Source organism: Theropithecus gelada, chromosome 5 (genome assembly GCF_003255815.1).
Source record: "Theropithecus gelada isolate Dixy chromosome 5, Tgel_1.0, whole genome shotgun sequence".
Taxonomy (NCBI): Eukaryota; Metazoa; Chordata; class Mammalia; order Primates; family Cercopithecidae; genus Theropithecus; species Theropithecus gelada.
Genome location: NC_037672.1, coordinates 65242021 through 65268084, shown reverse-complemented (window position 1 = coordinate 65268084; position 26064 = coordinate 65242021). Strand labels below are relative to the sequence as shown.

The 26064-nt window shown below is 43.4% G+C and overlaps 1 protein-coding gene across 1 annotated transcript in view; it reads left to right on the top strand.

Moving 5' to 3' along the window:
• Positions 1–19945, top strand: part of SHROOM3 (shroom family member 3) — a 355466-nt gene extending 335521 nt beyond the window's left edge. The window contains exons 10-11 of the mRNA XM_025385978.1: positions 10422–10694; positions 15512–19945. Coding sequence (XP_025241763.1) covers positions 10422–10694; positions 15512–15880 — 642 coding nt within the window. The 3' untranslated portion in view covers positions 15881–19945. The remainder of the gene's footprint in view (positions 1–10421; positions 10695–15511) is intronic.
• Positions 19946–26064: the final 6119 nt, after the last annotated feature.

Genomic DNA, 26064 nt, shown 5'->3' with positions numbered 1-26064 from the left:
AAAAAAAAAAAAAAAAAAAAAAAAAAAGATATTCAGTGAGAAGGTGCCTTATTGCCAACAAGGCTAGGCACTTTCCTAAATCAGACTCTTACAAGGAAAAACAGCTCACATTTGTTTTCTCTCTTCACTGTGGAAAATATTGCCCACAGCACCAGGGGGATGATACCCACTTGCCCCATGGGCTTATCTGGCTCTTCAGGGAGAAAGAAAGATGAGAAAAGGCTATTTAGTTAATGAGGCCTCCACGTCCAGTTAGAATTTCCTTTGGTTCCTTCTTCCTTCAATCCTGTCTTCTAGGGCTGCAAGTGGCCTGAGGGTTTGCATCACTTTGTGAGTGTAAAATGTTAGGCTCATAAACAGTTACTGAGAACACGCCTTCTCTGTTTCAGACACTGTGCTCTGCCTTGGGCATACAAACATGAATAAGACACTGTGTCTGCTCTCCTGGAACTCTGGATTGGCAAGGGAGGTGGATTATTTTAGTATATATTATTGATCTTCTGACAGACACATGGACTGTGCTGGGGGAGCCCAAAGGAGCAGTTCCTAACTCAAGAGAGTAGAGTCAGGTTTTACCTCCTCCAGGAAGATAAAACCTGAGATCAGCATTGAAGAATGTATCGACGGGAGTCAGAAGAAAAAGGGCATTTGGGACAAAAGGAGAAGCATAGGGAGAAACTGAAAGATACGAAAAAGCATAGAATGTGTATGGTAAAGAAGCGTGCTTCAAGTAGTTTGATATTTTGGAATGTAACAAGGGCTCATGATTAAATAAAAAATCACCAAATTTAGGCCAGGCACAGTGGCTCATGCCTATAATCCCAACACTTTGGGAGGCCAAGGCAGGAGGATTTCTGGAGCCCAGGAGTTAAAGACCAGCCTGAGCAATATAGTGAAACCCTGTCTCTATCAAAAATATAAAAAATTAGCCAGGTGTGTTGGTGCACACCTGTAATCCCAGCTACTCGGAAGGCTAAGGCAGGAAAATTGCTTGAATCCAGGAGGCAGAGGTTGCAGTGAGCTGAGATCATGCCACTGCACTCCAGCCTGGTGACAGAGCGAGACTCCATCTCAAAAAAAAAAATTTAAAAATTAGCTGAGCATGATGGCACACACCTGTGGTCCCAGCTACTTGGGAGGCTGAGGGGAGAATCGCTTGAGCCCAACAGGCAGAGGCTGCAGTGAACCAAGATTGTGCCACTCCAATCCAGCCTCAGTGACAGAGTGAGACACTGTCTCAAAAAAAAAAAAAAAAAATTACCAAATTTAGAAAATAACAAAGGAGGGCCACAAACAGTGCGAGATGAGGCTGGAAGGGTTCACAAGAGCCAGCAGGTCATAAGGTCATGTAGGGCTTTGTGTGAAATGCTGAAGTTCGGATTTTATCATATGACAATGGAGAACGCTTTGAGGTTTAGTTTGTTGTAATACTACAAGTATAAACTTGTAGTTTATAAATGTGTAATTGAATTTTCATCAGTATCACTTACATTTACATATCTGGTTTGGAAACACAAAGTTTTAAATAAGTGATGTTGTTGAAAGCATCTGTTAATATATTCAGCAAAATGCAGTTTTCTTCCTGAAATACAAAAAGCTTTTCTAATGATGGTTTAGAAAAATTAAACTTGGTCAATATCCATTCTCCAATATTATTTTGAGGTAGAATGTAGCCTTTGACCAACTTTTGCAAAGTAATAATTTGTTATTAATATTTAAAGTTATTAATAACCTAATATATATCTAGGCTAGGAACTAGAGTCTTGGTTTACTAATAACTATTTTATAAATTAAAAATAACACTTTAGTTTTACTTTGATATTTCTATTTATATATCCTAGATGATGAATAATAATATTCCAAGTAAATGTAAGTATCAGTTAAAATATGAAGCTTTCATTGTCTGAACTTCTGATACACATAAAACTAAAGACAGTGCAAATAATCAGAGCTGTCAATTTTTTAACTAAAGCCTGCCTTATTATTAAGCAAAATTCTACTTAAACCGATCACATGATTCCCTATTCTGAAGGCCAACAGGCTTTGGCTTCAGAAACTTAGAGGAATGTTTCAAAAGGCAAAAGGAATCTGTTGTCCTCTGAGTCAGCTTTTCTCAGGAGATCACTGGTTCTCAGCTGCCCATTCCTGCTGCTCTTCCTTCATTCCTGAAGTTCCAGCTCTCCCTCTGGTCTGTCTTCCTTTCAGTATTTATTTTAGAATAGGTCTGCTGATAACACATTCTTTTAGTGTTCTCCGTCTAGGAATGTCTTTATTCTACTGTCACCCTTGAAGGACATTTTCGCTGGATGTGGAATTCTGGGTTGACTCTTTTCTTTCAGTACTTAACAAATGTTCACTTTCCTCTTGCTTCCATGCTTTCTAATGAAAAATGCACAGTCCTTTAAATATTGGCTCCTCCTGTATTCAATATGTTGTTTTCCTCTGGCCACTCTTTTTAGTCTTTAGCATTTTGATTATGATGTGGATGGACTTAGTTTTGAGTTGATCGTATTTGGGGTTTGCTGAGCCTCTTGATTCTGTAAATTTATGTCTTTCACAAAATTCTGGAAGTTTTCAGCCATTCTGTCTTCAAATATTCTTAATGCATTAATCTCTTTCCCTTCTCCCTCCAGGACTTTAGTGACTAGTGACACAGTATTTCAATGACGGTTCATGTCCCACAAGCTCCGTTCATTTTTTTTTTAATCTGTTTTCTTTCAGTCCTTCAGATTGGATAATTTCTATTGGTCTGTTTTCAAGTTCACTGACTTTCCTATCTCCATTCTGCCCGTTATTTTTTTTTTTAATTTCAAATATTATAGTTTTCAGTTCTAAAATTTACATTTAAAAAATAGCTTAGGCCGGGCGCGGTGGCTCAAGCCTGTAATCCCAGCACTTTGGGAGGCCGAGACGGGCGGATCACGAGGTCAGGAAATCGAGACCATCCTGGCTAACACGGTGAAACCCCGTCTCTACTAAAAAAATACAAAAAACTAGCCGGGCGAGATGGCGGGCACCTGTAGTCCCAGCTACTCGGGAGGCTGAGGCAGGAGAATGGCCTAAACCCAGGAGGCGGAGCTTGCAGTGAGCTGAGATCCGGCCACTGCACTCCAGCCTGGGCGGCAGAGCAAGACTCCGTCTCAAAAAAAACCAAAAAATAGTTTATATTTCTTTGCTGAGAACGTGCCTCTTTTCAAAGTTGTTTTAAAGACTCTTTTAGAGTCTGGGCACAGTGGCTCATGCCTGTAACCCGGCACTTAGGGAGGCCGAGGCAGGCAGATCCCTTGAGTCTGAGAGTTCGAGACCAGCCTGGTCAACATGGTGAAACTCCATCTCTACAAAAAAAAAAAAGAAAAAAAAAATTAGCCAGGGGTGGTGGTACGTGCCTGTAATCCCAGCTACCCGGGATGCTGAGGTGGGAGGATCACCTGAGCCTGAGGGGGCGAGGCTGCAGTGAGCTCTGATTACGCCACTGAGCTCCAGCCTGGGCAACATCTGGGTTATCTCAGCATTAGCATCTGTTCATTGCCTTTTCCCCTGAGAATTGGTCACCATTTCACTGGTTCTTTGTATACTGGGCAATTTTTGTATTGTATTTTGAACATTTTGAATATTATGCTGTGAGACTGAGTTCTGTTAGAATCCTTTAGAGAATTTCTTTTTGTTATGCTTTAGTTTTAGGAGGCAGTCAACCTAGTTAGGTTTAGCCCGCAGGTTCTGTATTACCCTTGGGTGGTAGTTCCAATGTCAATTCCATTTTCAGGGCCATTGCTATATTGTACCAGTCTGTCCCACGTGTGCCTCTTGCAGAGGTTAGTCTGAGACTCGAGTGTCATTTCTCAAAGCCTTTGCTGTGCTGCTGTGGCTATAACCACAAACGTGTAGACTGAAACTGTGCCGAGGACTTGTGTCTGCTCCTGCACAAAATGAGGGCATCTTCTTTCTCAGCTCTCTCCTGTCCAGTGTTAGCCCCACACTCTCTGGCTGGAGAGAGAGGCTCTCCTGGTGTTCTGTGCTGCTGTGCAGTTCTGCATGACTGGGACCACCCTCACTGGAAAAGAGGGAAGGATAATGGGGATTCTCCTCACAGTCTTTGGACAACAGGGTCTCATTTTCCCAGTTCCTCTGGCCAGAGGGAAGAGTTTTCTCCTGGGGTTCGAGAACCTGTGCCCTGCTGTGCAGTGCAGCTCTGAGTGCAGCCACCCTTGGGGACAGAGCTGGGAGAAAAGAGAAAAGAGAGCAGGTTGGAAAAGGACAGGATTTCCTCCACACTCTAGCTCACAGAGGCCCCTTTCCTAGACCTCTGGCTTTAAAGGCAGGGTTTTTGCTACTGTAGCCTCTGAGCAGCTCTGCACTGGGCCTGTCCTTGGGTCAGAGCTACAACATCAAGGACAGAAAACAGGAAACTCACTCACCCCCATTATGGGTTGCACTTCAGGCTTGACTGCCTTCCCCCATCACTGCTATGGTGAACTTTTCAGAGTCCTCTTCAGAATCTAGAGATTTTAATTGTGATAAGTAGGAAAGGCTGCAGTGGGCTGGTGCTGTCTTGGCCCCCACAGCCCCAGGGTTTGTGACAGAGGGACATTTTAGAGAAGTCACTCTGGCAGCTGCGTGTGGAGGAGGACAGGAGGAGGGTGGACGTGTGGGTCTCATAGCCCTCTGGGAAAGTAGTGATATGGGTCTCAGGGCCAGTGCAGTAGGATCAGTGAGAAACAGGGCCATTAAAAAAAAGAGTAGGAGTAAGATGGGCAGAACCTAGTGACAGATTAGATGCGGAAAAAGGGAAAGAGAAAGAGTCAAGGGTGACTCGCAAGCCCCAGGCCTAGCTAACTGTCAGAACTCAAACGGAAAAGTGGGAGGCCATTCGGGGGAGAGGAGATGATGAGTTTAGTTAAATTTGAAGAAATTTAGTATTGTTTCTAGTGGGTTATCAAAGATCCCTGCTAACTGCAACCAAGAGACCTTGAGTAGATTGGGTGGCTTTCTGGCCATAAGCCTTCCTGAGAGGAAATGGTAAAGAACCATTGTTGATAGAGAATGTGCTGGAGAACATCTGAAATGGCAGCCAGGTCCCTGTGATCCTTCTGCTTTAATGAGGTTACACAACATGGGATGGAGCTGTGATCCAGTTGCTGTCACTAGGACAGAAACTGCCTCTGCCTCACTGAGGGTGAAATTCAGCTAAAGAAAGCAGAAATGGCTGCTGCAGCCTGCATCCTTCCTTTTAAGACTAAAGAAAGAAAGATACCAGCAAAGCCTATATGGTAGAAATGGCTTTATCTCATCCTAGTTTTTACAAGCTAAGCTGAATTCCACTCTATTCCTGAATCCCAACCACTTGGCTAGTAGTCCTAATTACTCTTAAGACGGAGACACACAGAGGCCAACTGTGTGTGTAGAGTGATGTTACTGGTGACGTGGTCTTGTCAGGGGAAGGTGTATTCCCCCTACAGACATCTATCTAATATGAGTGGTGTGTTATCTTCAAATTGTTGTCTAATCTTAACGACTGCACAAAAAATAATTAGAATGTGTATAATACTTTCATATTTTCCAAAGTGATTGCATCAGCCTTCAACTCTTCAAACTTCTGGCATCCATTTCAACATTCATGTCTCGAGAAGTCAAATTTCTAGAAAATGCTTTTGAAAAACTCAATAGTGGAAAGAAACAAGGCTTTTCTTTTTATCCTCAGGGCTTTATTTCTATTATGACTTCTTTTGAAACTAATATCATATGTTGTGATTTCCGCCAGCCTTGTGTGAGCCTCATAGTATTCTTATGAGCTATTTTAATATAGTGATGAAAGCCAGATGATCTGCATTTAAGCCTGGCTCTGTCACTTACCAGCTGTGTGGCCTTGAACAAGTTAAATAACCTCTATCCTCCTCACTTTCCTCATCAGTAAATGGGGATAATAATAATACCTCTCTCAGCGGGTTGTTGCAAGTAGTAATTGAATAGTGAAACACTTAAATGGTGTCTGGCACAGAGAAAGAGCTGACATTATTATTAGTTTTCAGCAGGCGTTATTTTCTTCTTGCTGTGGATAACTGAGACACAGAAGGTCAAGTGACTTGCCTGATGCCGAATTTTATGTCAGATCCTCCTGCCTCCTTGTCCAGTGTTCATCCTGCTGCAGGCAGGAAGTGGGGAAGGGTCCAGCAGGACCTTTCTGCAGAGGATGAGGTGGGAGGAAGGGTCTGCGAAGCTATGTTTGGAGGAAGAACTCTTATAAATAGCATCTCACACAGGGTGAGCTAACAGTTTATGCCAGATGAGAAGTGGATAAATGATTTTACAAATTAAGTAGCTCCTGAGAGACTAGTGTGTTATTTAAAACAAAACACACCTCTTCTCCCTCCCCCGGTGAGTTATTCTGGTAGAAATTGGTAGGTTTTTTGGAAGAGATCTGCCTGGCAAAGAAATGGCTATTTAGTACAGCCAGCTTTCTCTTGCTGCTGTCAGTTTCTCAAATCCCTCTTAATTGCATTTTTAAATTCAAATTCTAATATTTTAAGGGGCTTGTTAGGGTTTTAAAAAAATTGAAATGCCATTTACCTGAGGAACATTCAGCCAGGAGTGACTGATGTGACCACTCAGTAATTCTGGCCTTAGCATCTATGGCTGAGCTGTGAGATGTCACATTATAGTCCAGCAAATATTAATAACTTTCCAAAATCAGAATGCCACAAAATGTATATTGGTTCTTTCCACAGAAGCCTCCCTGCGTCACTTCTATACATTTTCATCTCATTCTGTTCTTTCTTGTACCGTGAAGCCTGGGGTACACACATGCTCCTGTGACAGATTTATTTACGGTTCTGCCCAGCACTGATGTCTCTGAAAACCAAAACAGGGTCTGGGAAGGAAAGATGAGGTAGGTTGGACAGCTGTGTCTGAAGCCTGATTGCAGTTCAGCTGGGTCAAGTTATTTTGGCCCTTCCAGTCCACTGAGCCATGCTCACCTCAGGGCCACCCCTGCAGTGTTGCTGATCTGCTTAAGTGCCCGCGAGAGCTTTTGAGCTGAGTTCAGCAGCAAATTTGAAAGGAAGAGTTCTCTGCTCTCATCACTCACCCCCACATATAAGAGCAAACTACTTATCCTTGGTTTCTGCCCATTTGCAAATTGATAAGCATCACACACATCCTTTAAAATAGCAGCCTCTGGCTGGGTGCGGTGGCTTACACCCGTAATCCCAGCACTTTGGGAGGCCAAGGCAGGTGAATAACCTGAGGTCAGGAGTTCAAGACTAGCCTGACCAACATAGTGAAACCCCATCTCCACTAAAAGTACAAAATTAGCTGGGCATGGTGGCAGGTGCCAGTAATCCCAGCTACTCGGGAGGCTGAGGCAGGAGAATCACTTGCGCCCGGGAGGCGAAGGTTGCAGTGAGCCAAGATCACGCCATTGCACTCCAGCCTGGGCAACAAGAGCGAAACTCCATCTCAAAAAAACAAAACAAAACAAAACAAAAACAGCCTCTGAGAGCCACAGGAGGAGTTTTAAATACAATGAGGTCACATGAAATAATAATTTAATAAGTGTTTTAGTTCCTTCCAGAAATGACAACACATAATACTAGTTTCCAAAAAAGTCATTAATAGAAATAATGAAAAACAGGCTGAAAAAAAGCACCTTGTTTCTTTCCACTATTTAGTTTTTAAAAAGCATTTTCTAGACATTCTAGAAATTCTGCTTCTCAGGACATGAGGTTGAAATGGACGCCTGAAATTTGAATGAGCCGAAGGCCTTTTCCTGAGGGTGGAGTGATAAGAATGTTTTGCCGTGATAACTATCTCTTTCAATTTGGTATAACCTGGTTGTCTTTAAGTGTCTTCCAGTAACATCTAGAGCAACAAGCCTAGGAAATGTACCCTACAAGTTAAAAATTCCTGGGCTGACTTCACGTAGATGACATTCTCTCTCATCTATCTGAAAAACAGGAATGATGACATTTGACTTGTCTTAACCCAGTCCAGCAGGAATGCTGGGAGGTACAACAGCATGCAGTGTTTATTTTTCCTGTTGCTTTGCATTTCAGTATCCTTGCCTTCTTCTCTATATGAGCTGATATCACAGTGAAAGATCATCACACCCTGCCCGGCATTTTGCTGGAGGTACATAACATGTTACCTTGCAGGTAAATTTCATAGCTTCCAGCCGGAATTGCTTTTTTGGAAAATGAAATTTTTCCAGGAGAAGATAAGAAAACTTAAATAATTAATATTAAGCAATTTTAACAGCTTGAGGAAAACCAAAGATTATAACCTGTGATGAGATGGTGCAGCAGATATGGATGGATGGATGGATTGATTGATTGATTGATTTAGAGACAGAGTCTCGTTCTGTCGCCCAGGCTGGAGTGCAGTGGTGCGATCGAGGCTCACTGCAAACTCCACCTCTCGGGTTCAAGCGATTCTCCTGCCTTAGCCTTCTAGTAGCTGGGATTACAGATGCCCACCATCACAACCAGCTAATTTTTGTATTTTTTTCAGTGGAGATGGGGTTTCACCATGTTGGCCAGGTTGGTCTCAAACTCCTGACCTCAGGTGATCCGCCCACCTCGGCCTCCCAAAGTGTTGGGATTACAGGCGTGAGCCACTGCGCCTGGCCTGGATGTGAATTTTTTAGCCACCTGCAGCCTCTAGGATTAGGCAGATTGAGAAAACAAGATGTCACCATTAAAGCCAGAACTTAGACATTTCAAGGACATTATGAACCTCACTCACTTGTGAAGTACCTCTGATGCTCCAACTCCAAGATGGGCAGATTGTGGAGAAATAAATATTTCCCTAGTCATTGTGATTACATTCCTCATGGACCTTCTCTGGTGCTGATATTGAAATAATATACAAGTTGTCAGTACCCTTCAATTCTGTTGGTCAAAAATAGGTTTTTCCTGTTTATTTATTTTTCCTTTAAAATGAACATATACTTCCAACATAGAAGTTGTAACCTTTATGTTTAACCAAGTTTCCAGTTGAAGCCAGTTTGGGGCGTGTGTGTATATATACACACACTGATTTTAAATATATATATATATATATATAGTATGTGTGTGTGTGTGCAGTTGAGCTGGGACCTTTTTAGTGGTAAAAAAAAAAAAAAAGTAAGTTTTAACTAAAAAACATTGTCTTCTTTCCATCTAGCTATTTTAGGCTAAGAGAAAAATGAGACACTAATTACAAAAACCATGTAGTTTAATTTCTGTTTTGCAAAAGAAGCAGTAGACACTTAATATAAATGAATTAAAACTAGAAGCCACTAAGACATTTACTTCCTTCCTTCAGTTAAATATATTGGGTATTTGCCTCACTGTTTTATAAGTATGAAAATATGTGTCAAATTAAGGTGTCAAATTGCACAGCTCTGGTAACTGGAGACAGGGGAGGTAGAACAAGGAGTTGACTTTCTGATAAAGGTCTTGGTGTCAATTTCTAATAATTATACATGGGTGGCCCCTAAAGTGAGGCTGACTTGAGTTCACAGCAGCCCTACCTGATGGTACGTGTGCACCATTAGGCCATCTTAGTTTCCTCCCTTGTTATAGGTAGATAAAACAGTATCTACTGTAAGATTGCTGGGAAGACTAAGTAACATAATCAATGTAGAGTTTCTCCATATGTATGGCACATATCAACTGCTCTACAAATGGTAGCTACAGTTAATATTCAACTCAACTCTAAGACCTTGGGCGAATCCCTTAATTCCTCTGACCCTTGCCTCTGTATTTGTAAAATAAGAGTACTGTTTACTCTACCTGCCTACTTACCCATGGTATTGTCATGAGGATCAAATGAGAACATGTCTTAAAAGGACTTTTAAAAATGAGTAGTTGGCCAGGCACGGTGGCTTACACCTATAATCCCAGCACTTTGAGAAGCCGAGGTGGGTATATCACTTGAGGTCAGGAGTTCAAGACCAGCCTGGCCAACATTATGAAACCCGTCTCTACTAAAAACACACACATTAGCCAGGCATGGTGATGGGCGCCTGTAATCCCAGCTATTTGGGAGGCTGAGGCAGGAGAATTGCTTGAACCCAGGAGGCAGAGGTTGCAGTGAGCCAAGATTACACCAGTCTGGGTGACAAGAGCAAAACTCCATCTCAAAAAAAAAAAAAAAATAGTTAAAATAGTTAAGAAACCAGTTAGAAGGCAAAGCTGTACATAGCATGACACAATGGAGAACATTACAAGGTTGTGTGTTGGCATATGAGGTTTAGAGAAAAGCAATGGTAGAGCCTTAGGGAAAGAAGGCTATTATAGCATAATATTGGGGGACACTCCATATAGAGGAGGGGGAGGGTATTCAGCTGAGCCTTGAAGATGACAGAAGGCGGCTGGGGCAGGTGACTCCTGCTTCCACTGGCACCTCCTGTTGGCTGATCTTTGTGGTCTCATCTTTCATTTCAGGCTGAGCTCATTGGAAGCCTCACCCACAAGCTGGAGACCCTCCAGGAGGCGAAGGGGAGCCTGCTGATGGACATCAAGCTCAACAACGCTCTGGGAGAAGAGGTGGAGGCTCTGATCAGCGAGCTCTGCAAGCCCAATGAGTTTGACAAGTATAGGATGTTCATAGGGGATTTGGACAAGGTGGTCAACCTGCTGCTCTCCCTCTCAGGGCGTCTAGCCCGTGTTGAGAATGTCCTTAGCGGCCTTGGTGAAGATGCCAGTAATGAAGAAAGGGTAGGTGGCCTCGTGATGCAGTTCAACAGGTTCTCCCTCAGAGCCCACATACATAGAGAGGTGCCATTAGACGCCATCCTTTCTATCAGGAGGATTTGTGGCAATATGTTTGGGGCAGGGAGAGAATACATATATAGGTAACCAAGAAACAGAGAAGGCATTTTCTGTGTCAAGATATAATGCTGGCTGGGTGTGGTGGCTCATACCTGTAATTCCAGCATTTTGGGAGCCCAAGGCAGCCCTAGCCAAGATAGTGAACCAACATGGTGAAACCCCGTCTCTACTAAAAATACAAAAATTAGCCAGGCACCATGGTGCATGCTTGTCATCCCAGCTACTCGGGAGGCTGAGGCAGGAGAATCACTTGAACCTGGGAGGCAGAGGTTGCAGTGAGCCGAGATTGCACCACTGCACTCCAGCCTGGGCGACCACCTCAAAAAAAAAAAAAAAAAAAAAGATGTAATGCTGACACTTAAGGTTCACGGAATTCTTGGGAAAGTGAAAACCACAGGCATCAGAGTTTCTTTCCTCCCAACTGTCTTCCTTCCTTTCTTTCAAAAAAAGATAAAAACATGATGAGTACATTGAAACAGGGAGGGGGCAGGAACACAGGCTCAAGGCTCCAGGGTATCTCACAGGAGGGGCCACAGGCACTCAATGAGGATGCACCGGGGTGTCTCCACTGCACCCCCTCCTTGAAGGGAGGGTACAGGGGGACAGGTAACAGTGCTGACCCCGCTGGAGACAGTTCACCAAGACCTTCCACCTGTCAGGCACTGCAAGCTTATGCGCAGTCTCATGGAATCCTCACAACAGCCCAGTGGGGGGGCTAGGATAGGAGTCCTACTGCAGACCCCAAGTTGTATCACTACATTGAACAGAATTCCAGAGCTACAGAGGATTCTTCGTCTACTCATCTGTACAGCAAATAGTTAGTGGAGGTCTCGTGTGCGTCACTTAGTGGACTAGGCACAACTGGGATACATTTGTGAGCAAAGCAGACAGATCCTACCTTCCTGATACTGAACAACAAACAGTAGACACAATTATTTTATATATATGTGCACAGTGTGTGTGTGTGTGTACATACATGCTAGAAGATAGAAAGTACTCCAGCCATGAAAAGGGGCTCCTTTTCTTGTCTATGCTACCATCTTTTTCTTTTTTTTTTGTTTTTGAGACGGAGTCTCACTCTGTCACCCAGGCTTGAGTGCAGTGGCGCAGTCTAAGCTCACTACAACTTCTGGCTCCCGGGTTCATGCCATTATCATGCCTCAGCCTCCCAAGTAGCTAATATTATAGGCGCACACCACCATGCCCAGCTAATTTTTGTATTTTTAGTAGAGACGGGGTTTTCCATATTGGCCAGGCTGGTCTTGAGCTCCTGACCTCGGGTGATCCACCCGCCTTGGCCTCACAAAGTGCTGGGATTGCAGGCATCAGCCACCGCGTCCAGCCTACCATACCATCTTTCTTTTTCATTGCTCTCATGGATTCTCCAATAATTTCTAATATATTGCATTAAAAGGAAAGATGTCCTTTTTCAAATAGATTTTAAAAGGATTAGAAAAAGTCTGGATCCTAATCATTTAGGAAAGTGACTCAGCATTTAGGAACTCTGCAGCACCACTCTCAGCATCTACCTCATGTCAATGTGCTGAGTCAGCTTCCTTATCTAGAAATTGTCTGATACTACCTAACTCAGAAGTGTGTCCTTTCCTCCTTTCTTCCACTCGACAAACAGCTAACAGTAGCCTGTCAAATATGAGGTGCTGTGTCTGCTGGGGACAAATGCTGACTAAGACACTGGCCCTGCTCTCCAGGAACTCACAAGTTATGGAGGAAAGCAGCATGCAGGAGCAATTGTGTACTGGTGCTGAGCATAGTGAGAAACAGCCACCAAACACTTCTTAGTTGGGGGAGTGTAAGGCAGGAAGGACTTCACACAGTGGCACATGAATACAGTTTAGAAGAACATCTTAATTCTAAGAGGACTGAGAGGTGAAGGGCCTCACCATTTAGAAGAAATACCATGGATAAAGTCAAGAAAGAGATGCCATATTTAAGAATTGATTTGCATGTGGTTTGGTATGTCTAGAACATACAGTGATTGCTTCGTTGGTTTGTTTTTAAAAATAGTGAGCTAAGGCTGGGCGCAGTGGCTCACACCTGTAATCCCAGCACTTTGGGAGGCCAAGGCGGGCAGATCACGAGGTCAGGAGTTTGAGACCAGCCTGGCCAACATGGCAAAACCCCGTCTGTACTAAAAATACAAAAATTAGCCGGGTGTGGTAGCGCGTGCCTGTAATCCCAGCTACTTAGGAGGCTGAGGCAGGAGAATTGCTTGAACCTGGGAAGTGGAGGTTGCAGTGAGCCAAAATCACACCACTGCACTCCAGCCTGGATGACAGAGCAAGACGGTCTCCGGAAAAAAAAAAAAAAAGTGAGCTATAGGAATATTAGAAACTGACAGAAAGTACATGGCCCCATCAAAAGGGATAAAGAAGCAAGTTCAAAGAAGGTATGGGAAGGATTAAGGGGGAAACCAGGAAAGGGTAATGAGGGCTCCTCCCCTTGTCTCTCACCCAGAGCTAGCATCAGCAGCAAAGCCATTATCGGCCTCTTTCTGAAGGAGCAAGGGGAAGGGAGCCCTGATCAGAACCATAGCTGTAGCTGCCCTACAGCACTGAGGCCCTGGTGAAAGAATGCAACTGCCACTAACTCGAAACCTGGCACAGAGGCAGCCAGGGATACATGCCACAATTTCTTTTTGCACTCTCCAGTCTTTTCCATCACTCCCCGTGGTCAAATGCAGACAGCAAGGGAGCCCAGTGGATGCAACCCCTAGAGTTCAGATTCCCTCAGCACAGGGCAGAGGAGAGTGGACCTGGAGAGGCAGACATAATATCCAGCACAGAAAATCATCACAAAGACCTTACTGCAGTCATACCCTAGACTTTAGACTTCAGCCTGTAGGTCGGGAAGAGTCATGAACTAACTTCGTGACTTAGTCAGCCTGGGGAGGGGCAAGATTGATGTTAAAATAACAGTTGGGAGGCTCATTGTAATAGTCTAGACAAGGAGGTTTTATGCTATTGATGTAGACAATTGTCCTGGGGATAGAGAAGAGGGAATAAATTAGAGAATGAATTTGGATTAGCAAGGGGCATGTTAGATGAGGGGAAGGGTAGAGCAGAAAATAATTCCAAATTTCCTATTGGGCCACCTGGATGAATGCTCTAGATATCTGAGATAAGAAAGACTAGAGAAGTTTCTAGTTAGGGCAAGATAAATTGTTCTAGAACTGAATTAAATTCAACACTTACATGCACGCCTCCATTCTTAAATACAAGTAAGTTTGCTCACTTGATTTTATTCTCAGCTTGGTCGCTGTTGGTATATAGCAGTGCTACTTATTTGTGTACGTTGATTTTGTATCCTGAGACTTTACTGAATTCATTTATTAGATGTAGGAGCTTTTTGGATGGTCTTTAGGGTTTTCTAGGTATAGGATCCTATCATTGGCAAACAGCAACAGTTTGACTTCCTCTTTACCAATTTGGATGCCATTTCTTTCTCTTGCCTGACTGCTCTGGCTAGAACTTTTAGTACAATGTTGAATAGCAGTGGTGAGAGTGAGCATCCTTGTCTTGTTCCAGTTCTCAGGGGGAATGCTTTCAACTTTTCCTTGTTCAGTGTAATGTTGGCTGTGGGTTTGTCTCCTCAATTACTTTGCCTAAAATGTCTGAATGGTTAAATATAAATTTTTTTGAATTTAAAAATGATATTATGTGTCAGCATGTTGGACAGAGAACCACATTAAAGATAACGTATGCTATAATATCACAGAGAAGCATAAGAAACTCTTAGAGTATGACATTGCCATCATTGTTCAACAGAATTTCTCTCATTTTAGATTCAGAGGCCTGCAAAAGAGAACTGAAAAAATTGAAACTGACTTCTTTAGAGATGGAAATATGATGATCTCATTGTTATTATGAATTAGGGAGAGGTTCTCAAACTTTAGCCCCAAAAGAATCATCTGGAAGCCTTGTTAAAACAGGTTACTGGGCCTCACCTCCAGAGTTTTTTATTCAGGAGGTGGAAGAGGGCCTGAATCCTTGCATTTCTAACAATTTCCCAGGTGATGCCACTGCTGCTGGTCCAGCAACCACACCTTGAGAACCACCATATTAGTGTATATACTCAAGGTACCGTGATTTTTTGGGGGTTTTTTTTGGTTTTTTTTTGAGACAGAGTCTCACTCTGTCACCCAGGCTGGAGTGCAGTGGCATAATCTCGGCTCACTGCAACCTCCGCCTCCTGGGTTCAAGCAATTCTCATGCCTCAGCCTCTCAAGTAGCTGGTACTACAGGCATGCACCACCATGCCTGGCTGATTTTTGTATTTTTAGTAGAGACGGGGTTTCACCTTGTTGGCCAGGCTGGTTTTGAACTCCTGGCCTCAAGTGATTCACCAGTCCCAGCCTCCCAAAGTGCTGTAATTTCAGGCGTGAACCACCATGCCCAGCTGATTATTGGTTTTAAAGTCAAGAATCCGAAAGCAATTTTATCCCCAATTTAATGTAACACCTCTCAAACTGAAGCTACCCTATGATGTTATAAACTAGAGAATGCTGTAATATGTAATATAAGGATAATAAGCTGATTTTCAAAAAGTTAGCCTCCTTACTTAGGAGTGACAATAGGATTAGAGCTTAGATATTTCCCAGTTCTGTCAGAGGTGTCCTTGCAGGGAGTCTGGCTCTTTTCTCCTTTTCCCTGGCCCTCATTGATCTGTCCGATTTTCCCTGGCAGAGCTCTCTCTACGAGAAAAGGAAGATCCTGGCTGGTCAGCATGAGGACGCCCGGGAGCTGAAGGAGAACCTGGATCGCAGGGAGCGGATAGTGCTGGGCATCCTGGCCAATTACCTTTCAGAGGAGCAGCTCCAGGACTACCAGCACTTCGTGAAAATGAAGTCCACGCTCCTCATCGAGCAGCGGAAACTGGACGACAAGATCAAGCTGGGTCAGGAGCAAGTCAAGTGTCTGCTGGAGAGCCTGCCCTCAGATTTCATTCCCAAGGCTGGGGCCCTGGCTCTGCCCCCAAACCTCACGAGTGAGCCCACTCCTGCTGGGGGCTGTACTTTCAGTGGTGTTTTCCCAACATTAACCTCTCCACTTTAACCTCTTCTAAAATACCCAACCAAAAGATCACTGTTTCTCTCAACACTATTTAATCTGAAAAATGTTTCAGTACAAACCACTGTTTGAACTATCTGGGTTACTGGTGTTTGTTCTGGATGAAAGGAAAAAAATTCTCTCCAGGAGGAAGCCTTTTTCCTTCTTGCCCTTCCTGATTGATCTTCTGAGAGCTCAAATGCTGCTGGACACGTACCCCTTTCTGTTATTACTTTGTAGTAGAAAGAAAGTTAATGAAACTGAGAACTGATTGGAGGGTGTTTGATCATTTAGTTTTTAACAGGCTGAGGCAACATGGATCAGTGTGTGTCCCCCTCAGGAATGTATCCACAGTGGCCTTCCTTGCTGGTGGGCAGTGTATCCTGATGGCAGGGTACAAGTACCATTAATGAAGGGTCTGCAACATAAAGCCTTAAAAAGACACACACTAAGAAAACTGTAAAACCTTGAACATTGTTATTTATATTTTTTAAAATGGAAAAGATCATTATGTTTGTTGTGCTAACCACTTACTTGATTCTGTTTTGTGGTGGACGTAGACGATTACGTTTGAGCTTTGTATTTTGTGAAAACCTTAATGAAATGAATTCCAAAGATAGTCACGTTGAGCGTGAAGACTTTTTCTTAACATTCCTGTCTTATTTTTACAAACACAAGCAGGCATTCTGCACTTCCACTGGACCGAGTATGGGGGAGTCCTGTTCCCCTGCTCTTTTCCTGTATCACACCTTCCCCAGGAGGAAGGCCTCATGCACTGCGGTTATTGCATCATTTCCTAGTGCTTCATGTCATTATCACTGGTGGGGAAACAAAGCTAAATTTTATTAAGAAAGACAACAACTCTCCGACCTGTATCATAGGAGGAGGACATCCAGAATCCAACAAAATTCAAAACCCATGCTGTTCTCCTGAACAAGATTTGGGCTAAACACAGCCTGTTTATTGAGACTGTTTTAATGATGCTTTAAAAAAAAAAGTTTTCTAAAATGTCAAACCTGTCAACCACACTTTGATTAAGAACTCCCTCCTTAACCTCTGAAGACTGATTTTGCTTTATGGTGTTTCAATAATAACATTTCAGAGATTACTCTGTAACTCCAGTTGTAAGCCTATAGAAACGAAGTGGAAGGCTGAGGAGTTATGGGCTGGCAGCCAGGCTATGTTTACAGCTACTGGAGATAGCAGTAGCCCTAATACTTTGAGCAGATGGTACATCCTAGGCTGTGCTGTAGGTAGATTTGTTATTTCACGTTTGATCTGTGGCTGGTGGCCACCTTTGTTGATTTGGGCTTACGAGTTTCATAGTAGCCAGTGTTAGAAAATTGGGGGAGTAAAATTTTGCAGTAAAAAAAAATGACAAGGGAACCAAATGTCCCTTCTCCCCTTAGTACATTTTAATTACTTAATGAAGTTTTATCTCCTAGGTAAGAATATCAAAATTATAGTTTGGGTCTCCAGTAGAGATGTGTTTTGATTAACTTATAAACAACTGGCCACCCAGAAGTTTCCTTTGCATAGTCAACCAAAGCAATGGCTTTGTTCTTTGGAGCTTATATACTGTGTGACTCCATTGATACAAATAAGACAGCACCTTGGTTTCCCAGGGGTGTTTTCATTCAGAGGTCCTGTCTCCCAGGGAAGCAGTAGAACCAGTGACAGCATTCAATAGCCACACTGCATGGTCATCAGTCTTAGGCCAACATGGGCCTGAAATTAACTCCATCAGTAACTACCTGTGTGTCTTGCTGATACTGAATGAGCCCTCACAAGCCAAGCCAGGTGGAAGCCAGCCAGCAAACACCTACAGCTATTCTTAGTGAAATTCCTCAGAGGAATCCAGGGGGCTCCCAGTTCCCAACACTCTTCAAGATTACCATTTTTCACAATTTGACTGGCGAACATTTTACATATTCAGTCTTTCTCAATAACTTTTATTTATTTTCTTGAGAAAGGGTCTTACTGTGTTGCCGAGGCTGGAGTGCAGTGGTGTGATCACAGCTCATTGCAGTCTCAGCTTCTGAGGCTCAAGCCATCCTCCCATCTCAGCCTTCCGAGTAGCTGGGACCACAGGTGTGCACCACTATGCCTTGCTAATTTTTTTATTTTTTTGTAGAGACGGGGGTCTCGCTATGTTGCCCAGGCTGGTTTCAAACTCCTGGGCTCAAGGGATCCTACCACTTTGACCCCAGAAGTGCTGGGATTACAGGCATGAGCCACTGCACCCGCCACTTTTCTAATTTATAGACATAAAAGTAATTGACTCCCACAGCACAGTAACAGGCAATGCTGCTTGGCATGCCACAAACATCAGAAAGCTTGTGACGTTCCTAGGATTGTATCCATTCTTTCATTACATGGAAACATTGTTCTGTTATGTGAAATGGGTAAGGCACCAAGTGAGACTTTGAAATACAATTTTTAGGTGAATGTGATATTTATTGTAGTAGGACTTGACCTCTGTGCTTTAAAGAAATCACTAACCAAAATTTCAAAGTTTCATTTTAAATGCGTTTAGCTAGAAATCTATGTATTTATCCCTTTCTCATTTTGCATTCTTCTCCCACTATTTTTAAAATGTCATTTACAGTAGAAACCATCCTTCTTTCTCCCAACAGTATCCTTTGCCAAGACCATGAAAACAGTCAGGAGCATGTTGGTGGTCAGGGTTTCAGAACACGTGTGATGTCGCTGAGAATGTTTGTTCACAGTCAATAATTGTCTCTGTGGATGTGATCATTTTGGAGATATACTTCTGGTCAGAAGTCAGGTGAGATAATCTTGCAATACTCCAAATGCAGATCCTCTAGCCACCTGCAAGGTTCCAGGAAAGGACAATGTCCTGCGAGAAAATCAGGAGGCCTCCACTTCCTGGGCCACTTGAGAAGTTCCTGGGCATGTCACTACATGTTGGCTGACTCAGCCATTTCTCATGCTGTTTTGTTTCTTGCGGTGGCCACTTAACCCCAAAGAATGAAGGGAGGATCCACAGTGAAAGTGCCTGAGTTTCTCTACGAGACGAGACGGTGTCGAAACCAAACATCTTTTCCTTTGCTGTAGGGGAACATTTTAGGGTTTGTTTTGCACAGCTGGTTTCCAGACTAGAAGATTAACAAGTGTGGATCCACCCCTAAGAATCAGTGGCTGTCTTTTAAGGTGAGGAGTGTGGGCTTAACTGAGGTCCTTTGAGGGAGCTATAAAGGAGAAACAGTCTGGGACATCCCAGTTTTCCTATTCCTCCACTGTTAATATCTCACCTAAAATAATTCATGAGTTTAAATGGTAAATATATGCTTTAAGCTCTACCTTTAAACTCGTATGTTATTCAGGCATCTCTTATTAAGATACTGGGTCTCTGGATACCCAGGGAAATGTTGGCTTTTTATTCTTACATGGTTCCAAATTTACTTGTCTTCAGTTTAATTGTCCATGGTAGTGCTGGCTTCATTGTTAGGTTGGAGTTATTATTTTCCTTTTGGAACAACATGAGTTTTATTCACCTTACTATTAGAAAAAGGAAGAACTACAGCCAGAAATAACTTCATTTCTTAACAAGGTATAAAAAGTGGTCAGGTGAATGTGAATGGGCTCTTCTACACAGGAATAGATTATTGGAATAAAGTATTTCCTGCTGCCTTAACTCTTTGGGATGCATAGGATAAAATGATAAAGACCATTTTAATATCAGAAAGGGTTGTCTTATTAATTTCTAAATAAAACTTCACATTTCTTAATGGGGAGCTCATTCAGAAACTAAATCTTGGTTTCTCAAAGTGTGGTCAGGATACGATCTGCATCAGAATCCTTGGAATGCTTGTTAAAAATTCCAATTGCTATGACATAACCAAGTCTGCTGGAATCTGCATTTCGGCAAGTTTCCCATGTTATTCTGATGTATTTTAACATTTGAGAGCCACTGCCAATCATCTGTACAGTTCCTACTGTTATGATCACAATAAGACTAACATGAATTTAATAATCTGAATAATTTTTTAAATTTAAATAAAAAACTGAGAAATTGAAGTTAATTTAAAAATAAAAATAACCTTAGAAGTTGAAAGTCCTGTCATATTTATTCTATTAGCTATATAATTATAAGTTTATACTGTCTCCACTACTTTTATGTAATCGCCAAGGTTGTGATACAGATTTTGTCCCCTGTTCACTCTTCCCTAGATCTGTTTTAAACAAGTTATGCACTTATTCCGATTTAATTGCACTAATTATTTTTCCTCAAAAGGAATCAGTTTTATCACACGTTGCCAGTAATTTTAAGTTCTGCCCTGACTGAAATTAATCAACTGGCCTTTTCAGTGGGAACTTTACTGATTCAGTGGGAATCAGATTCCTGTTGCTTCATCACAAATTTTATCCTTCATATGAATTAGAACCTCTCCTGGTGTGGATTTGACAATCTAGCTAATGAAACAAGACTGTGTTCATTTCCTTTGAGAAATGAAAGCAGCTGTCACCCAATTTTGAAACTCTAAAATCAAAATTAGGCAAGAAAAAAGTTGTGAATGAAAAAACTGGCTCATTGATTCCTACTTCATTCTATAAATTATTCTCTAAGTGGAAAGGCAGCTGTATTTCTTGCTAAGACATCAGCATTGCTATTGCTTTACAGTAGGTTGAACGGGGGAAATATAATTTATATAAAGAGTTATTCTGATAAACGAGTGACGATAGGACATAAGGAAATTCTGTCTGGTATCCTAGAGTTAAGGAAGAGTACTCAAGGAAAGACAAGCTGGGAAAAAGTCCCAACCCTGAGGTTCAGACCTCCTTGGAGAACTGAACTCGACCCACATAGCAGGGAAGTTAGCTGGTTTGCCCAGGCTGGAACTGCTCTGCAGTCCCTGAGCACGTAGGAAACAACTCTCCAGAGTGCAGGCAGGGTCAGTCCACCAGCAATCAACGGCCTGGCTGTGCACAGAGAGTGAGGGCCTGCAGCAGGTGTGACTCATCAGTGGGAACCCTCCAGGTCACAGGTGATCCGCACAGTATCTGCAGAGAGTGAGGAGCCAATGTCGGCGGAAGGTTTTCCGGGCACTGATCCTGCAGGAATCTTTCAGGGCTCAAGTTTGTAATCCACAGGCCCAGGAGAAAGTTATGGCCAGAATGAGGCTGCAAGGTCCCAAGGCACCACCAATTAATTGTAGGCAGTGGTTGGAGCAGAACTCCATCAGATGTCCTCACACCCATACCACTGACCCATCAGGCAGCAGCCACCAGCGACCCCAACAGCGCCCCCTATGGAAAGAGCTTAACATCGTGCTGACTGTAAAGGAGAGATGCTTAAAAGGACCCTGCCCATCACCACAGACACTTGATTGAAGGGTTAATCCAGAGCTAAGAGCCAATAAATTGATAGCTGTCACAGACATATTGTTCTACATATATACCCTGGCATTATCTTCTGATATCACATATAATTTTATAGTTGCTGATTCTGTAAGAACCATTCCTCAGATAATAAACAGTGCTTATAAAATGGACAACATATCTCTTGAAGGAGGTGTCACATGGAAAGCAGTTTCTCATTTATGTTTTCTTTAAATGTGCTCCATACACCTATATTACTCCAAGTATCTAAAGAAACAGATTTAGATTCAGGCCAATTTAAGAGCATGTCTAAGGTTTGTTTCTGTTGAGGTCTCTCTCTCTGCTTAGCTCTGTCTCTGTATACCTCTGTATGTGTCCATGTCTCTCTTGGTGTGTCTCCACGTATGTTTTTCTCTATTCCAACATCTGCAACTGTCATACTTTCCTGCTCATTTATTCCCAAAATGATTCATATTTATACATGAAGTTCAGTGGTGCAAGCATAGCTCACCACAGCCTTGAACTCCCGGGCTCAAGTGATCCTCCTGCTTCAGCCTCTCAAGTAGCTGGGACCACAGGCATGAGCCACCACACCTGGCTAATTTAAAATATTTTTGGCAGAGATGGGGTCTCCCTATGTTGCCCAGGCTGGTCTCAAACTCCTGAACTGAAGCAGTCCTCCTGCCTCAACCTCCCAAAGTGCTGGGATTACAGGCGTGAGCCACCATGCCCAGGTGTGTTTTGTTTTGTTTTTAATTTGAAAGAAAAATTAAGAATCTCACCTCAAGTTAAAAAAAAAAAATCTAAAGATGTTGCAAGATTGTTTATGTGTAAGAATGAATGAGAGCTATTCCTCATCTCTAGTTAGAACAGAATATAGGAATTGGCTTTATTTTGTAGTGATAATAATTGATTTGATAAAAAAGGAACAACTCAAAGACAGCTCATGAACACCGGAATGAGAATTTTAAAAGGCCATCTTCCCTCAAAGATTAAAAGAAAAAAAAAAAAGAAAGAAATAGAATACCTAACCTTGTACACAATGGTTTAGAGCAGATTTATTAAAAGGCAGGAAGGTAGTCTGATGTCCCTTCCAGTGAAAGCAGATAGGCAGAAAAGGAACTTAAGCTTAGGATATGAAGAACAAACATCTTCCAAGTTGCCTCAGAAGGTCAACCTCAGTTTGATAATGTATCACTGAATGTGTTTTTTGTTTGTTTTTGGGTTTTTGTTTTGTTTTGTTCTTTCGAGACAGAGTGAGCCCGTGCCTTTGGGAGGCCAAGGTGGGTGGATTATTTGAGGTCAGGAGATCAAGACTGGCCTGGCCAACATGCTGAAACCCTGTCTCTGCTAAAAAAAAAAATAATAATAATACAAAAATTAGCCAGGCATGGTGGTGCACGCCTGTGGTCCCAGCTACTCTGGAGGCTGAGGCAGGAGAATTGCTTGAACCCAGCAGGCGGAGTTTGCAGTGAGATGAGATTGCATCACTGCACTTCAGCCTGGGCAACAGAGTGAGACTCTGTCTCAAAAAAAAAAAAAAAAGTAAATCCTTCTTGCAAATGTCAGTTAAAAGCTAACTAAGGAGTAAAATGTGCTTAGGAAGAAGAAACGAAGAAAATCAATTTACAGTGTGGGGTTAATTAATGTGCCTCTACAGGTAGATGAGAGAGACGCATGTGTAGGGAGGGAGGTACAGCAGGAAATCTCTGAGTTCATCATTACTCTAGATGATTAAATATATGCATTCGCATAGCTAATTGAGAAGATATATGATATGTCTGCTAATAAAAGTACAACCAACTACAGCTCTTCAGATCATACTGATCAGAAATCAGTAGAAAGTACCAAATAAAGACTTCTATCTATAGGAGATTTATGGCATTGAGCAAGATGGCCAACTGGAAGCCCCTGGTGCTCGTCTCTCTCACAATGACCACCAGAACAATGAATAAACCACTACATTTTAACCAAAATAAGTGAGGGAGAGTGCCACAGTGCATCAGAGAAGTAACAGAAACCCCAGTGAGCAGAGAAATTCAGGATGGCCAAAGAGAATGGAAGGAAATCCTGGGCCTCTACTGTCCTGTCTCCTAACTGGGACTAGCTGGGAACCAGGAAGAACTTCTCCTTATGGTGTGGAGGTAAGAGGACTCCATAAATCCCCATCAGCACCTTGGATATCTACAAACCTCATCACTGGGGTCCCCTGCGGTCCTCACAGGCACTCAGCCCAGCTGGGGGACCTGCCTGGAGTCCACATAGCTGTGCTCCCCAAGAGAAGGAGCGAACACCGTGCTGTGCCCCACAGCCCACGTGGCTACTGTGCTATACCACCTAGGAACTGAAACTACAGCTGGAGTGTGTCTTGCTCCAGGGGTGCATAGCCCCAGCTCCCTTTCATCCCTGAGGCTAAGCTGCCACTTAACCACCCTATCCCGGTGACCTGACAGCCCCAAGCTGAGCTGCAAGTAGCTGTTACAGCCTTCCCATAGCGCCAAGCAGAGGTGCAGTCACTCCACCTACCCCTACCCCTGTCCTTTCAGGCCAGAGCTGAAGCGGCACCCTGCCTCCCTGCAACAGTACCTAAGCTGTTCAGAGTAGTCACTCTTCCCCTCTACTTAAGTTGAAGCAGCACCCTGCATCCCAAAAAATGATGCCTCGGCTACCACTCAGAGAGGCCATGCACCCTAGGACTTAATGCTGATGCAGTGTCCTGCAACTGAGGGAAATGGTCCCTGGGCCACCCAGAACAGTCATGCCTCCCAGTCCTGAAGCAGCACAGCCCCTGGGGAATTGGTGCCTTGGCCAAGCAGAGCAGCTGTGATCACAGGGCTGAGCTGATGTAGTACCCCACGTCCCAGGGAAATAGAGCAGTGGTTGAGGTGAGACACCCTGTCCTACAGGCCAAACGACTCTAGTACCCTGTGCTTCCTTGGGGCTGGACTAGCTCCCTCAAGTCTGAACTGCTGAGATACCCCTCTTCTTGGGAAGTGAAGATATCACTTGCTGTTCCCTGCTCCCCCAAGGCCCAAACGACAGATGTGCTCCACCATTCTGGGATACTTGCTGCCACTGCACCTGGCCTCTCACTCTGGGACACTGCCGAGTCCCACCATCCCACAGTCTAGAGGAGGGGTATCCAATCTTTTGGCTTCCCTGGGCCACAGTGGAAGAAAAATTGTCTTGGGCCACACGTAAAATATACTAACATGATAGGTGATGACAGCTGACAGACTTAAAAAAAAAAAACTCCTTTGGGAGGCCGAGGCGGGTGGATCACGAGGTCAGGAGATCGAGACCATCCTGGCTAACATGGTGAAACCCCGTCTCTACTAAAAATACAAAAAACTAGCCGGGCGTGGTGGCCGGCGCCTGTAGTCCCAGCTACTCGGAGGCTGAGGTGGGAGAATGGCGTGAACCCGGGAGGCGGAGCTTGCAGTGAGCCGAGATCGCGCCACTGCACTCCAGCCTGGGCGACACAGCGAGACTCCGTCTCAAAAAAAAAAAACTCAATGTTTTAAGAAAGTTTATGAATTTGTGTTGGGCCACATACAAAGTCATCTGGACCACATGTGGCCACACACCATAGGTTGGACAAGCTTAGTTTAGAGTCACTACTACACAGTCACCTTATGGGACCTGAGTTGCCACTGAGCCCTATTGACTCGAGTTCCCAGATTGCAGGGATCTCCCGCTCCCCAGGCCCAAACCTCCGGAGCACCCTTGTTCTTCCTGAGTCTGGCCAGTGGTGTGCCCTGTACCCAGTGGGAGAACCATCACCACAACCCTGCCTCAGCTACAAGGGATGACTCGGAGTTACCGATTCTGGTGGTGTGGGCAACCTACATCCAACCCTGTCACAGAGAGCAAATCTACACCCCAAGACCCAAGTGCCACAGTGGGTTTGTGAGACTCTGAGCCCTACAGCTGCTCTGAGCACCTGCACCTCAAACCCAGCGCTGGTGCAGCTGCTTGTAGACCATGTCATACCTGACACCAAGAGGAATCCCTTTAACTCTCCCCATCGACTTGAATATAATAATAGAAGAAGACTTCAACACCCCACTCTCAGCATTGGACACATTATCAAGACAGAAAATTAACAAAGAAACATTGGACTTAAACTGCTCTTTAGATCAAATGAACCTAACACACATTTACAAAACATTTCATCCAACAGCTGCACAATATATATTCTTTTTATCAGCACATGGGATACTCTCCAGGATAAACCCCATATCAGGCCACAAAACAAGTCTTAAAAGTTTTTAAATAATTAAAATTATGTCAAGTATCTTTTCTGACCACAATGGAATAAAAATAGAAATCAATAAGAAGAACTTTACAAATATGGAAATTAAATAACATATTCCTGAATGACCAATGGATCAATGAAGAAGTTAAGAAGGAAATTAGCCAGGCATAGTGGCTCATGTTTATAATCCCATCCGTTTGGAAGGCTGAGGCAGGAGGATTGCTTGAGCCCAGGAGTTCAAGACAAGCCTGAGTAAATAGCAAGGCTCTATATCTACAAAATATATATTTTTTAAATTAGCCAGGCATAGTGGCAGTCTCCTATAGTCCTTGCTACTCAGGAGGCTGGAACAGGAGGATTGCTTGAGCTGAGGTGTTCAAGGCTGCAATGAGCTATGACTGCATTCCAGCCTGGGGAACAGAGCAAGATCCCGTTTCTAAAAAAAATGAAATAAAAAAGGAAAAAATTTGTAAATGTTTTGAAACAAATGAAAATAGAGCCGGGCGCGGTGGCTCAAGCCTGTAATCCCAGCACTTTGGGAGGCCGAGACGGGCGGATCACGAGGTCAGGAGATCGAGACCATCCTGGC